Genomic DNA, 13591 nt, shown 5'->3' on the forward strand with positions numbered 1-13591 from the left:
GTCCTCACTAATTAGGCCTAATTCATTGCTCTGCAGTTGATTTTACCTGCGTGTTGGCCTCTATGCGCATGTGCGCGTAAGCATCAATCTGGCGATGTCTTCCGAACAGAAGAGAAACATAGTTGTGTTTTTATGTATAATAACTGTAGCTTTTTCTAACTTGATGTTCTGTGGTGCGTTGAGTGTAGAAAAGTTTAATGTTCTCGATGGTTTTAATGCGGATCATGAAAAGGCGTCAAATGCTGACAGAGAGCCGAGGATCAGCACAAAACAAGACGCCAAGCACAAATCTGAGTACCTGGGCGGACTGGCCATTCTTCGGCGCAATCTTCGACCTACTGTTAATAATTTCAGCATTCATGAACAGAGTGCAGAGTCCATTGACGTTCCTGAGAACTCCATAAATAATTCGAGTCAACCCAACATTAATCTAAAGTCAACTGATTTGCGGGGGCCTTTGAATGTCCAGAAAAGATCTCTGGATTACAATGCTGGACATCAGGCAGTCTTCAAAGGTGAATCTGTTTCTATTATTAGATTAAAGTGTAATAGTCACATGTACCCTGTAATTACACCTGCACCCTGTAATGTGAACCTTAAACTCTGAGTTCCAACAATGCAGGTCAAAGTGAAATTAAAACAAATGTAATAATAAAGAATAAAAATAAAATGTATACATAACACTAACAATGGTAAATGTTCATTGGCAGGGTACATGTCTGTTAAGGAGAGGGACGGGAGCAGATAGGTGACTATTCAGCTGCCTGATGGTCTGGGGGTAGAAGCTTTTGGTTGGTCTTCCAGGTTTTTTTTACCATGATGCTCTTGTACTGCCCTTGGCTGAGTGATGGAAGCAGGGAGAACAGGCCATGGCTCAGGTGGCTGGGGTCCCAGCTTTATCACCTTGGCCTTCCTACGACACCTGGTGGTGTTGGTGTCCTGGAGGTCAGACAGTGTGCACCCAATGGTGCGTACCACCCTTTTGTAGTACCTTGCTGTACCAGGCTGTGACGCTGCCCGACAGTATGCTCTCAGTGGGGTTTCAGCATCCTGAGGTTGAAGAGTCGCTGTCGTGCCTTCTTAACCGAGGTGTCTGTCTGGTTTAACCATTTCACCTTCCCAAGGAACTTGATATTTTTTTACCGTCTCCACGGTGATGCCCAGCCTGGTTCCTCCTGAAGTCCACAACCCCGCTCCTTTATTTTGTTGACGGCGAGGTTGTTTACTTGGCACCACGCAGTCAGTGACAACATCCTCCCTGTAGGCCGTCTCGATGTTTGTCGTCAGGCTTACTATTGGCGTGTCGTCAGCAAACTTGATGGAGTTGGAACTGTGTGAGGTCAAGCAGTCGTGGGTTAATATCTCATATATTAGGATATCTTATCAGTAGTATATGCATTTTAAATTGGTGTTTGGTCATGGATAAAGATCTCTCTTTTTATCCAATAGGTTTTGAAGGCCACGGTTTTCAAGGGAAGGTCTATGGTCCATCAGCTGAGCACAACCCCCACTCCAGTGAATGGCTGTCGATGAGGCCTCTGGTCCAGTGTAATGACAACCTCATGATGCTCACTGCATCTGGACGAGGATACACACATCTACTGGTGGATAGAGGTAAGCGTTGGAGACCCACCCAATATTTCTAAAAGACTTTTACCACAATGCGAAAGCATCAGTGACTTGTTATGGAATATAATTAAATGGGATCATTAGTTTAGTTGTCTGGGGCAAGGGGTGTATTTATTTAGCAGATTCTATTGCAAAACGTCTTGCAACGGAAACCATTTACTCCAAATGGAATATTTTGCAATGAAAACTAGAGTTTCTATTGGACAAATTTAATGTAGGTCCCTCCCTGTTTTGTTCCGTTTGCGCTGCTTCCTTCCATTTGGTTCCTAGAGTAAACAAATTCTGTTGCAAACGTTTTGCAATGGAATCTGCTAAATGAGTACATCCCAGGAGTTGTTCCTGGCAACGTCATGTGGTCTGGAAACTCCTGGCCCTTAAGTATTCATTAGGGAAACCATGTACTGTTTTTAAGAAGCAAACGAGTTTATATTGGACAAATTCGGGTAGGTTCCTGAATATTGAATATGCCCCTGTTTATCGTTCCAGCGGGCGCCTCTCCCATCTCCCTGTTCCAGCTGCCGCCGTCCTGTGGTTACCATGTGAAGACTACCTGGAGAGAGATGGTGATGATGGCACCATACGATGGATGCTACATCATGCAGGAGGTAGAATATTTTCCCCCAGGTTGCTTAAATATGCACATATTTGCATATCGTGCAAATACATTTCTGGACAACTTAGTCAGCCTAAAAATGCACATTCTGTCCAGAGCAGATTGTCAATTTTTCCAATGAAAAATATATGTAGAATTACTATTTTTATAAACATCACTAATGTCTCTGGGCAAGTCTGGAGAATATACAGTGCATTCGGAAAGTATTCAGACCCCTTGACTTTTTACACATTTTATGTACAGCCTTATTCTAAAATTGATTAAATGTAAAAAAAGAAAAGAAAATCCTCATCAATCTACACACAGTACCCCATAATGACAAAGCAAAAACAGGTTTGGCAAATGTATGAAAAATGCCTTATTTACATTGGTGTTCAGACCTGTTGCTATGAGACTTGAATTTGAGCTCAGGTGCATCCTGGTTCCATTGATCATCCTTGAGATGTTTCTACAACTTAATTGGTGTCCACCTGTGATCAATTCTATTGATTGGACATGATTTGGAAAGGCACACATCTGTCTATATAAGGTCCCACAGTTGACAGTGCATGTCAGAGCAAAAACCAAACTATGAGATTAAAGGAATTGTCCGTAGAGCTCCGAGACAGGATTGTGTCATGGCACAGATCTGGGGAAGGGCCTTGGTCAGGGAGGTGACCAAGAACCTGATTCTCTCTGAAAGAGCTCCAGAGTTCCTCTGAAGATGGTTGTCCTTCTGGAAGGTTCTCCCATCTCTGTAGCACTCCACCAATCAGGCATTTATGGTAGAGTGGCCAGGTGGAAGCCACTCCTCAGTAAAAGGCACATTAGAGCCTGCTTGGAGTTTGCCAAAAGGCAACTAAAGGACTCACAGACCATGAGAAGCAAGATTCTCTGGTCTGATGAAACCAAGATTGAACTATTTTACCTGAATTCCAAGCGTCATGTCTGGAGGAAACCTGGCACCATCCCGACGGTGAAGCTGAGAAAAGTGAGTTGGCGTGTGGGTAGTCTGACTTTCGAGAAATGGCAGTTAGTCAGTACACTGAAATTAGACTGTCAAATGCCTATTTAGACCAAATCACCATCTTCAAAGTAAGTTACTAAATATAGTCCAGTTTGTAACACTCTATGAAAGGGATTTTTAAATTGTGTAATTTAAAATAGTGAGATTTGAAATGATTGACCTATGTCCATTTTAAGTGCTTAAAATGAATTAAAAGGTTGACTGTAGTTTGATAAACCAAAGAGAATTTTAAAAATTTTACTTTTGAAAATGCTAATATTAATGAACCAAAATATCAACAACTCAAAATGAATACTGTAGGTAGCTGCAAAAATGTAATTTCAGCCTATGGTGCCTGGCCTTGATGCTCTGTTCCACTTAGAAAGCTTCAGTCAGACTGCCTCCTGTCCATTCACTCTACAATCCACCCTGCTTTTGTACATACTAGAACATGAGATTAATCAGTCTGTGCTCTTTGTCTGTCTCTCCCCTCTTCTTCACTCACTGTCTCCCTCCCCTCTATCAGCATGGTAGTTATGTCCTGCCCATGCTGTGGTGGGGCAGCCCTGTGAAGATCATCTGCCCTGTCCCCCCAATCTCTGTCCCCTCAGTACTCTGCTCCCACTTTGGCATGGCCATCCAGATGCATGGAGGGGAGGAGGTCATACACACACTACAGGTCATAGGTGAGTTGGCTTGTTCTCCTCATGTTCCCATTTGGATTATGACTGACTCATTCATTCTCTCTCTGTCCCTAACAGAGAACGGCGAGTGGGTGCCGTTTGTGTCTGAAGAGTGTGCCTACCAAGTGGAGTCCCACTCAGGAGACCTCATCTTTTATGTTCCCTTTACAGCCCCATGTGTGACCGTCGGAGTAAGTTGTAGGAAGTTGATACTCAATCATTCAATTTAACTTCAAGTCCACTCTAGCATTGAATTGAGCTTATATATAAATAAAATGTTTCCTCTTCCAGAATGGAGTTCATCGACTGGTCCTATTGGACGGCCAGGACTTCATCCTCTCCTGCCCCTCACACCACCCTCCTCCATTTCCCTTCTTTCCCTCTCCTCCATTTTCTCAACCCTTCTCTCCTGGTGACCCGCAGCAGCAGATACCTGTCCCTGTGACTTTTGCTCCCTCCACCAGCCCTCCCCTTACCTCTCCTCCCATCACCCCTTATACTCAACCCCCAGCCCAGGAACAGATGCCCCAACTTCCTGCGTTCCCCCACTACCGCCCTCATGGCATGTATCACCAAATTCCCCATTTCCCTTACGGTGGAGCTGGTTATCACCCTCCCCTCCACCCTGGTCACAATCCATACCCTGGCTCCCATCAGCTTCTCCCAGGGAGATACCCAGGCCAGCAGCCCTTCTTCCCCATGGGGCCTGGGAATCACCCCTACGGCTCTGGAGACCACCGTGACTCCTTTTACCTCTCCCCGCCCCCTACCCACGATCCCATGCTCGGCTATTATAATGGAATCACCCCTGGTGTCCACCGTCCTGTTGTCTATCCTACTCCTCTTACAGCTATCCGACCACCGCCTCCCGCCGCTTATACCAAACCTTCTCCTCCCGCCGCTTATACCAAACCTTCTCCTCCCGCCGCTTATACCAAACCTTCTCCTCCCGCCGCTTATACCAAACCTTCTCCTCCCGCCGCTTATACCAAACCTTCTCCTCCCGCCGCTTATACCAAACCTTCTCCTCCTCCTCCCGCCGCTTATACCAAACCTTCTCCATATTATACCGAACAACCTCCACCTCTCGATACTGAACCTGTTCTTCCTATAACACCTACTGCCATTGAACGTCGTTCTTACCCCATTGTTACCGGATCTCCTCCTCCCCCTTCTGGATCCAAACCTTCATCACCTGTGTTCCAACCTCCAAAACCACCTGCAGATCCAAATGACCCATATGGGGTCCACATGACCATCAATCAGGCCCTGATTACTGAAGAGCCCATGTCTGCTACTGGGAGCCCCAATCCTGATCCCTATACCCAACCTCCTAAATGGCCTGTGGGTCCATACTTTTACCCCTATGGTCCTTACTACCCCCCATCTGGTCCTCACCATTACCCCTTCATACCCATCTACTACCCCTCACCTACCCCAGTGCCTAGCCCAGTGACGGCTAGTCCTCCCCAGACTCTGCCTTCAGGTCCTCAGGACCCTACAATGCCCACGGTCTACCAACCCCACCACTACCCTCAGCCAGTCACCTGCTCTCCCTCTGCCCATACCATCTGTAGCTATGACCCATATCCCGTGGATGTGCCACACTACCAGCCACACCACCCATATCCTCTCTACCTGACGCCCAGCTCCCCTCTGACCACCCCAGCCCTTCCCTCCACAGGCACAGCTCTGCCTGGTGCTACTCAACCACCCCAGACCTCAACAACCACCCCCTCACCCTCCTCCAGGACCATATCTTCCACTACTACTCTCACTCCTTGGATGTCCCCCCTCACCCCTACTCTCCCCCCTCAGCCCTTGCTCTCCCCTCAGCCCTCCCTCCACTGTCTAGCAGGACAGATGATGGTGTCGCTGCCCTCTGCTCTCCTGGACTCCATCCAGGTCAAAGGTCAGAATGTCCCTTTGCTCGCCACATGGTCGGTGTTAGTGATGTCCAGAAACGCAATTGGCCTTCCCTTATTTGATGTACTAACTGCTGCATTGATTGCTTCATTGTGTATCTATAAAGGAAGGGATTTTAGACCCCTGTCTTTTCTCCAATTGTGACGTGGGCTGGTCTTTAAATTGACCATACGACCCAATCAGGAAGAACACACGGGCCCATGATTCACTTTTATTACATTAATGCTCACTGACTTGCATGTGAATTGCATTGCTCTTTTCAGATCAAATGAATGGCTGGGTGTCTATCTCCAGTGCCCCGGCGGCTTGTAGATACATCCTGCAGATGAGTGAGGGTGGTGGAGTGATCCTCCATTCCCCTCTCCCTGCGTGCCACAGCCAGGCAATGGTGAGTCCCCCAGAACTTGATTCTGGGTCGTATTCATTACTGCACAGAGTAGAAAATGAAGCAAAGCATTTTGCAACGGAAAATGAGTTCCTTATTGGACAGGTTCACATAGTCCCTCCCTGTTTGTCAGTTTTCTTCCATTTGCTGCTTGGTGAATATAACCCTGTTTTCATTTTGAGGTATTTGCTGTGAAAATGGACCTCAGTTTGCTATTTTGATGTGGGCCGTTGAAGTGGAAGTTGTTGAGTTTTGGCTGTTAAACCCAACGTTTCCTCCCTCTTATTTTTTTTTTCATCCAGGCCCTCAACCCACACCAGCTCTCCCTCCCCCTGAAGTTTTGGGACACAGTCCTGGGGAAATACAGAACTCTGGAGCTCCATTGCCCGTCAACTGTGACCCCATCACCCCACACCACTACCACCACCCTCCCACCGACGACCCACACCAGGCCTCCCACTCCCCCCAAGCCACACGTCTTCTGCTCTGCTCGCCACATGAGGGTGGAGCTTCCGCCAGGTCCCATATCTGGAATCGTTGTCAAGGGTAAGTGTGTGTCTGTTGGGGGATGGTGTGTGTTTCAGGTGCATATGGTTGTCATCATCCCTGCATGAGTTGAATTCTAACATGGTTGAGAGGGCCTAAGCTTTTTTCAGTTTATTGGGGTGTGGGAAAATGTGTTGGTTTGTGCAGTATGTTTCACTAGAACTGCAGCTTGGTCTTAAATGTAAATAATGGCTTTGTTAGACCAAATATGGGCCTTTTTATTTTCAAAATGTCTTAGTGATTGTGCAATAATGGCTACAAATCATTCTCAGACATCAAAGGGAATGCGATGAGCCTGAAGGATGCCCCAAAGCATTGTGGGTATGTGGCAAGCAAGGGAAAGGATGGCATGATCAACCTGAACCTCCCCTTCAACTCATGTCACATGACTGTCCAGGTGTGTTTTATGTGCTGATCTAGGATCAGGTCCTCCCTGTCCATGTAATCTCATTCATTATGGTCTAAAAGGCTAAACTGACTCCTATCTTTGTTCCTCACAGGGTAAAGAGCACCGCATGTCTGTGATTTACTCCACGTTGAACGGACAAAAAGGAAAGGCCCAGTTGTCCTGTCCAGTTTCCATACCAGTTTCTCATCAAGGTAGAAACATAACAGGTTATCCTCGTTCTGATGAATGCTTTGATGGCTGACACGTCAGTCTTTTTACAATTGCTTAATTTGTTTTTAATGGTGAGCGAGCATTGAGCCTTACCTGTCCTGTGTTGTCTGAATGGAAATAAAGGGATATGTAGGATGTTATATCCAGCTCATTCAGATTGCTGGTCACTCCTGTCATTGACATTTCCTGTGTATCCCCTGTAGAGTGTAACCTTCCCAGTGACCAGCGCCTCCCCTGCGGCCGCCGCCCTCTATCCCAGGCAGAGTGTCTCTCTCTGGGCTGCTGCTACAGCACCAAGCCCTCTGCCTGCTACTACTCCATGGATGGTAAGTATAACCCCAAATGAATCCCAATTTGTATTTTCTTGATTCTCTTGTCCCCTGCTGACCTTCTCCAATGCAGGGAGAGGACACGAGGAATCAAGAAAATACAACTAAGATTCACCCCTGCAATGAATTTTAATTGTCTGAGATATAGGGTCAGTCAAAACTTTGGGGAACACCACTCTAGATCCATGACCTTTTATATAACCTTTAGCTAACCGAGTGTATACATGTCCCTTCCCAGAATGCACATTGGACCGCCACTTTGTCTTTTCTGTACCCGCCTCCCTCACGGACCCTCCTCTGTCTCCCGCCTTGCTCACTGCCGCTGGCAACCCCACCTGCTCCCCTCAGAGGGTCACTCCAGACTACGCCCTGTTCAAGATCCCACTGGGCGGCTGTGGGACCCACAGATACGTGAGTGGCCCTTAATCATCTTCTTGTACAGTTTTTGACTTCATTTTTTTAAAAGTCGGAGTTGATTAGCAATGGTTGGGACTCCATTAAGCCTCATGGGTTACTGAATGGGTGTACTTCATTAACATTGCTCTCCAAAATGTCAGAATCTGAATCAATTTGTGTGCTCTGGAGGCCGCTGGGCTTAAAAGAACATTCAGTCAAATTATCTTTTGGTATTTGTTTCATTAGTCTACAGTTGATACAGTCCCAAAATGTTTTGCATGTCAGCAATCAAGTTTTCAAGATATAAAACTTAAAAAATATAGAAATACAGCGGGTATGATGCGGCTGGATTTCTGCCTGAGTTTCTAATTTAAGGATGCACATGAAAACATGAAGTGACCCATGGAACATGGCTCAGATGTAACATTAAAAAAAATGGGTGACTTGATTTCTTTTAACAGTTCTACTTGGTAAAGTCAGGCAGTGATTGACAACATCTGGGTAGGGTTCATGTAGCATCATAATGTTTTGCAGTGGACAACATCAATCTGTGTTTGTAATTGGACAAGTTCAGTTTTAAAACGTTTTCTCCCTACTGAACTGGACCCTATTGTTCTAACAGGAAGTAGGCCAAACGGTAATCTACATGGTGGAGATCATCAACACGGTCCAGTCCGTCACCCTCAACTATGGGACCATCACCAGAGACTCTCCTATCAGGTCAGTTATAAACCCCCACTGGGATTTATAGGCTGTTAATTTCACTGTTACTTGGCAAATAAAAGCACATTCCGATCAAACAAGAACAACAATAATTCAATGCGTTATCTTATTGAGTGATGCATTGTATTCCATAGGAATGGAGTTTATCTTTTTTCAGTGCAGGAATGTATAAAATATCTGACTAATTCTGTAATCTGAGTTGTGACCTCCCTACCTGCTGTTTTCCTGTTTCTCCTAGGCTGCTGGTTGAGTGCCAGTACACTCCTGGCTCTGTGGTGAGTGTTGGCTTCCTGGTCAAGACCCCCTCCCTGGGCCCCTCCATTCAGGCCCAGGGCGTGTTGGGGGTCCAGCTCAGGATTGCCACAGGTACGCAGCTTCAGTTGCTCACACATCTCACCCATTTTGCTCCTGTCGTTTTCTCCATCTCCACACTCCAGTGGTAGTGGTCAGTCTTGCATGTAAACTTTACAAAGATCACTTTTAGAGCATTTAACAGTGTCAATTTGCTTTGAATGCCAAGAAACATTGCCATGCACCTGGAAAGGATGAACATTATTATGAAACACATTAAAGTAACACCCTTTCCCCACTTCCGCTCCAGACGTGCAGTACAGTAGCTTCTACCCCCAGTACCACCGGCCCCTGCAGATGCTGCTGGGTAAACCCTTACACCTCGAGGTGCGTCTGCTCAACCCCCCAGATGACAAAGTGGTCCTGCTGGTACACTACTGCGTGGCCTACCCCAGATCTGGACAGACTGTCTGGGTACTCCTCTATAATGGGTACGCTGCAGGGTTACCTTTGACCTTCTAGGCTCCAACATGTCTGTGTTCAATGACAGTGAGCTCAAAGTATTTGTTTTGGCTCTGTACTCCAGCACTTTGGATTTGGAATGATACTATGAGGTTAATGTGCAGACTGTCAGATTTAATTTGAGGGTATTTTCATCCATATCGGGTGAACCGTTTAGAAATTACAGCACTTCTTGCACATAATCTCCCCATTTAAAAAAAAAAAATAATAATAATTTTTTGGGGGACCAAAAGCATTGGGACAAATTCACTTATGTGTATTAAAGTAGTCAACTGGTAAGTATTTTCTAGCACCCAATGATTACATTAAACTTGTTGGATGCATTTGCTGTTTGTTTTGGTTGTTCAGATTATATTGTGCCCAATAGAAATGAATGATAAATAATGTACAGAATAGAATATTTCTAAACACTTCTACATTAATGTGGATGCTACCATGGTTATGGATAGTCCTGAATGAATCGTAAGTGATAAAGTTAGACGCACAAATATCATACCCCCAAGACATGCTAACTTCTTACCATTATAATAACAATAAGTGACTTCAAAATGATACAATATTTACCATTAATTTCTATTGGGCACAAAATAATCTGAAACGCAACCAAAACAAACACCAAATGCATCCAACAAGTTTGAAGTGACACGCTTGATGTAATCATTGGGTGCTAAGAATATGGGATGTAATACTAAACTGTTGACTACTTTAATACACAAGTGAATTTGCCCCCCCCCCACGTTTCATCCGATACTGATGAAAATACCCCTAAAATTCAAGCTGACAGTCTTCACTTAAACCTCAGTCATTGAATCGTTTCATTTCAAAACAAATGTCACTGTTCCAATACTTTTGTCGCTCACAAATGTTGGGGGTACAAATAAAGTAATCCATTTTATATTTAACATTTACAAACTGCACATATGTCACTGGGCAGACCGTCACAGGGATGGAGGAAAAGGGAAGTATCGTCAGAAAGAGCTTTTCTTGTTGCGATGAATAACCACATTCTCGCCTCTGTGTAGATGTCCTAACCATCTGGACCCGGCCTCTCAGAAGCCTCACCCATCTCCTCCACCCCCACCCTTCCACCAAGGCCAGACACGAAGGTTCACCATCTCCACCTTCCAGTTCCTCACCTCTGGACAGACCCAGGCATTGGAGGACCATGAAGAGGTGAGGGCTTCCCCCCTGCACTAGACCTTTAACTTGGAGCCAATGGCTGTTTTTTAAAGTAGCTATCTTCCCCTGTTTTTTTTTTCTTCTTTGCTCCATTCTCAGTGATCTTGCAGGGCATGACTGGTTCCCACCATTAATTTCACCTATCTATCCCTTTAATCTATCAATGGTCATGAACAACAGGAGTCTTGAGACCTAGCCAAAGGCAAAGAAAGAGGCCAGTAAAGCAGCGCTGACTTGCTTCTCATCTGACCCTCCCTTTTCCTCTGTTCTCGCTCTCTCCTTCCCTCAGATCTACTTCATGTGTTCTACTGAAGTGTGTTCGCCGCTGGACGGCAGCCTGTGTGTAGAGGGATGCTTTGGCCAGTGACTGTAAGGAACCGCACGGACACAATGTTCAGCCGCTATGGATACTGCAGAGCCCTGGTCATAAGTAGTGCACTATATAGGGAGTAGGGTACCATTTGGGATGCAGCCATAACCTGCATGTGATTTATTTTATATATATATAATTTAATTCCCAGAAATGGCACAAAAGGCAGACGTGTGGTTTTGTAATGGTTTTGTAAGTATGGTTTTGTAATTAAGGCTACTTGAATTAAGAGGACTAATGCATTTCCTGCCTCTGTTCCACAGAGAAAAGATGGTCAGAAGGCAATAGTCATGGAAGATTAACTGGTAGGATTTTCTGTCAGTGGAACAAATTCAACTTTACTAATACATTTTCATTGTAACTTCTCTTTCCTCTCCCTCTCTGTTTTCATCTCCAGGCCCAAGGCTGCTTGTTCACCACTAATAAAACCCCTTAAAAGGAGACTGTGTGTGTTTCTTGCTCCCAGGCAGTCTAGTCTAGTCTAGTTTGGATGGCATGAAGCTGACTCAGTGCTGTACTCAATTGTTTACGTTCACACTGACTCCGCCTATGGAGGTTCTAGACAACGGCATGAATCAACATTCTGGATAGCCAATGTTGTTCCATACATTGTTATAGCATTCAATGCGATTACTGTTTAAAATGGCTTTTGAATATAGGTTAGTATTTAGATAAGTTAGCAGACCTCTTCCATATTGCCTATACATTAATTCCCATGAAGATGAGTTTTGACCACTGGGTGTCAGCCAAGCTCTAAACCAGGATAGAGAAGGCCTCCAGAGGCTCTTGATTTGTAGTTGAGGGGTCCAAAGACCTTGAACTGGCTGTTGTGTAATAATAGGAGGGCAATCATGTTATAACTTCAATTGCACATTTATCTGAGTAATGTTGTCACCTTCGAAATGTTTATTTTATTCTACAGCACAGGTTAGTTGGCCTCTAGTCAATTTTAAAGGAGGAGCACGCGAATCATGCGTCATTCATATTCCGCTGGTTAACGAAGTCTAGGTTCAAAATGCTGTGAAAATGAACATGGCCCTCACATGCCCCCCATTTCAATTGTTTGTAAGCACTGCGGCACACTGCGTTTTTTTGTGGCTGCCATGCTAGTGTGTGTGTGGGTTTTTTTTTTTTAGGGAGCGAACGGAAGATAGGAGGGCGCACGTCCAAGGGGAACGTGGGAGGGACCTACACGAGAGCACAGAGGGGGAGGAAGAGCATTTCCTTTCTGTAGTGTACACGCCGCAAGAATACACCGGGATAAGGACGAAAAAATATATAGGGAAGACGGTAAAGGAAATACCGCAGCCCCGTTGTCTTTTGTTTTGGGAATTCATCTAACACAGAATGGAAGACTAACATGGGGAGATGGTTCTTCAGGATTAACTTTCAATAACCCTCTCTCCATGCGAAAAAGTCTGGCGAGTAGACTGAAAAAGGCAATAGCAGTCAGGGAAGACATGTTTAGTGATTTTTTTTTTTTTTTAAGTCCTGCGCTTGAGGTAGGATGTTGATGTGTTTTCGTAAAATATTTCTGTCTCTGGCACAAATAAGGGGTTAACGGTGAATGGGCATATTATTCCAGGCACAGTATCATTATTAAGTAGTCTAGTTAAGTATAGGTTAATAAAACGAAATCGCCTAGGCCTTCTGCAGACTGAATATTGCTGTAACGTTACATGACTAACGTTAGTAGGCTAGGCCATGAACAGGTGAAAATTAACGTTAACTACTAATTTTGTATAGAATTTATTTGTAATCTGCATCGTATCAATGGCATTAAGGGCAGCAAATGTATAATTTTAAAGAAACTATTATATCGAATTTCTTGATCAGATTATACACATCTGATCAGCTTTAATATCAAGGGTTGCATAACAGTGGATACATAGGGACAGACTATATAAAACCCCAATCGGTTTCTTGAACATAATTTTGACCACAGAAAAGAGTTCGACGGAGGCCAAGGTAGAAAGGATAGGTGAAAATTCTAGCACTAGACAGGGAACATCAGGCGTTTGTAAATGTTAATGTCGACCGACGTAACATCAATCATGCTGCCTGTATCTCGGGCTATCATGGACCGGGATCGAGAGCTCCAGGACACAATGGCCGGCGTGCATCCCAACTCGACCGGGGCTTCTGGCGCAGCTGTCCGGGGAATGAAGCGAGGAGACCCAGCATCTGACGCGCAGACGTCGGCAGCTCTTGTGGAATCGGCCGGGGCAGAGTGCAAGCGTCCCCGCATTGACGGATCTGGAGTAGTCGCAGAGGTCGGACAGGTGAGAAGGAACCGAGAGAGGAGTGGGCATTTGAATTGCTCTGTTCTTTCGAATTAATACGCCCACTGGCATGCTTTACAGCCAAAACACAAAGCAAAGCGCTGTTATAGATA

General features: G+C 45.1%; 2 protein-coding genes across 8 annotated transcripts in view; both read left to right on the plus strand.

The window, feature by feature from the left end:
* Positions 1–34: 34 nt before the first annotated feature.
* On the plus strand, positions 35–11637 carry LOC106588995 (uncharacterized). The gene is made up of 19 exons (XM_014178613.2): positions 35–515; positions 1450–1614; positions 2116–2234; positions 3754–3913; positions 3989–4101; positions 4202–5822; positions 6100–6224; positions 6524–6767; positions 7040–7164; positions 7268–7367; positions 7590–7712; positions 7954–8126; positions 8734–8831; positions 9073–9200; positions 9436–9616; positions 10670–10820; positions 11116–11195; positions 11460–11501; positions 11594–11637. The coding sequence occupies exons 1-17, from the start codon at positions 95–97 to the stop codon at positions 11191–11193; spliced, it is 4125 nt and encodes a 1374-aa protein (XP_014034088.2). The 5' UTR covers positions 35–94; the 3' UTR covers positions 11194–11195; positions 11460–11501; positions 11594–11637.
* Positions 11638–12399: 762 nt separating this feature from the next.
* LOC106589006 (RNA binding protein fox-1 homolog 2) overlaps positions 12400–13591 on the plus strand; it is a 33652-nt gene continuing 32460 nt past the window's right edge. For 2 of the 7 annotated variants that reach the window (XM_045691129.1, XM_045691131.1), the window contains exon 1: positions 12405–13478. In XM_045691129.1, the coding sequence (XP_045547085.1) occupies positions 13221–13478 (258 nt within the window). In that variant the 5' untranslated portion in view covers positions 12405–13220. Of the gene's footprint in view, positions 13479–13591 lie in introns of all 7 variants that reach the window. The other 5 variants (XR_006757934.1, XR_006757933.1, XR_006757935.1 and 2 more) reach the window with 5 other exon arrangements.

The sequence above is a fragment of the Salmo salar genome, chromosome ssa12 (assembly GCF_905237065.1).
Source record: "Salmo salar chromosome ssa12, Ssal_v3.1, whole genome shotgun sequence".
Taxonomy (NCBI): Eukaryota; Metazoa; Chordata; class Actinopteri; order Salmoniformes; family Salmonidae; genus Salmo; species Salmo salar.

Excerpts from the sequence above, each read along its gene's own strand:
- LOC106588995 (XM_014178613.2), top strand. The coding sequence starts at position 95 with ATGTCTTCCGAACAGAAGAGAAACATAGTTGTGTTTTTATGTATAATA. Across the intron at positions 3,914-3,988 it reads ACACACACTACAGGTCATAG|AGAACGGCGAGTGGGTGCCG; the intron begins GTGAGTTGGCTT and ends TGTCCCTAACAG. Across the intron at positions 7,165-7,267 it reads CATGTCACATGACTGTCCAG|GGTAAAGAGCACCGCATGTC; the intron begins GTGTGTTTTATG and ends TGTTCCTCACAG.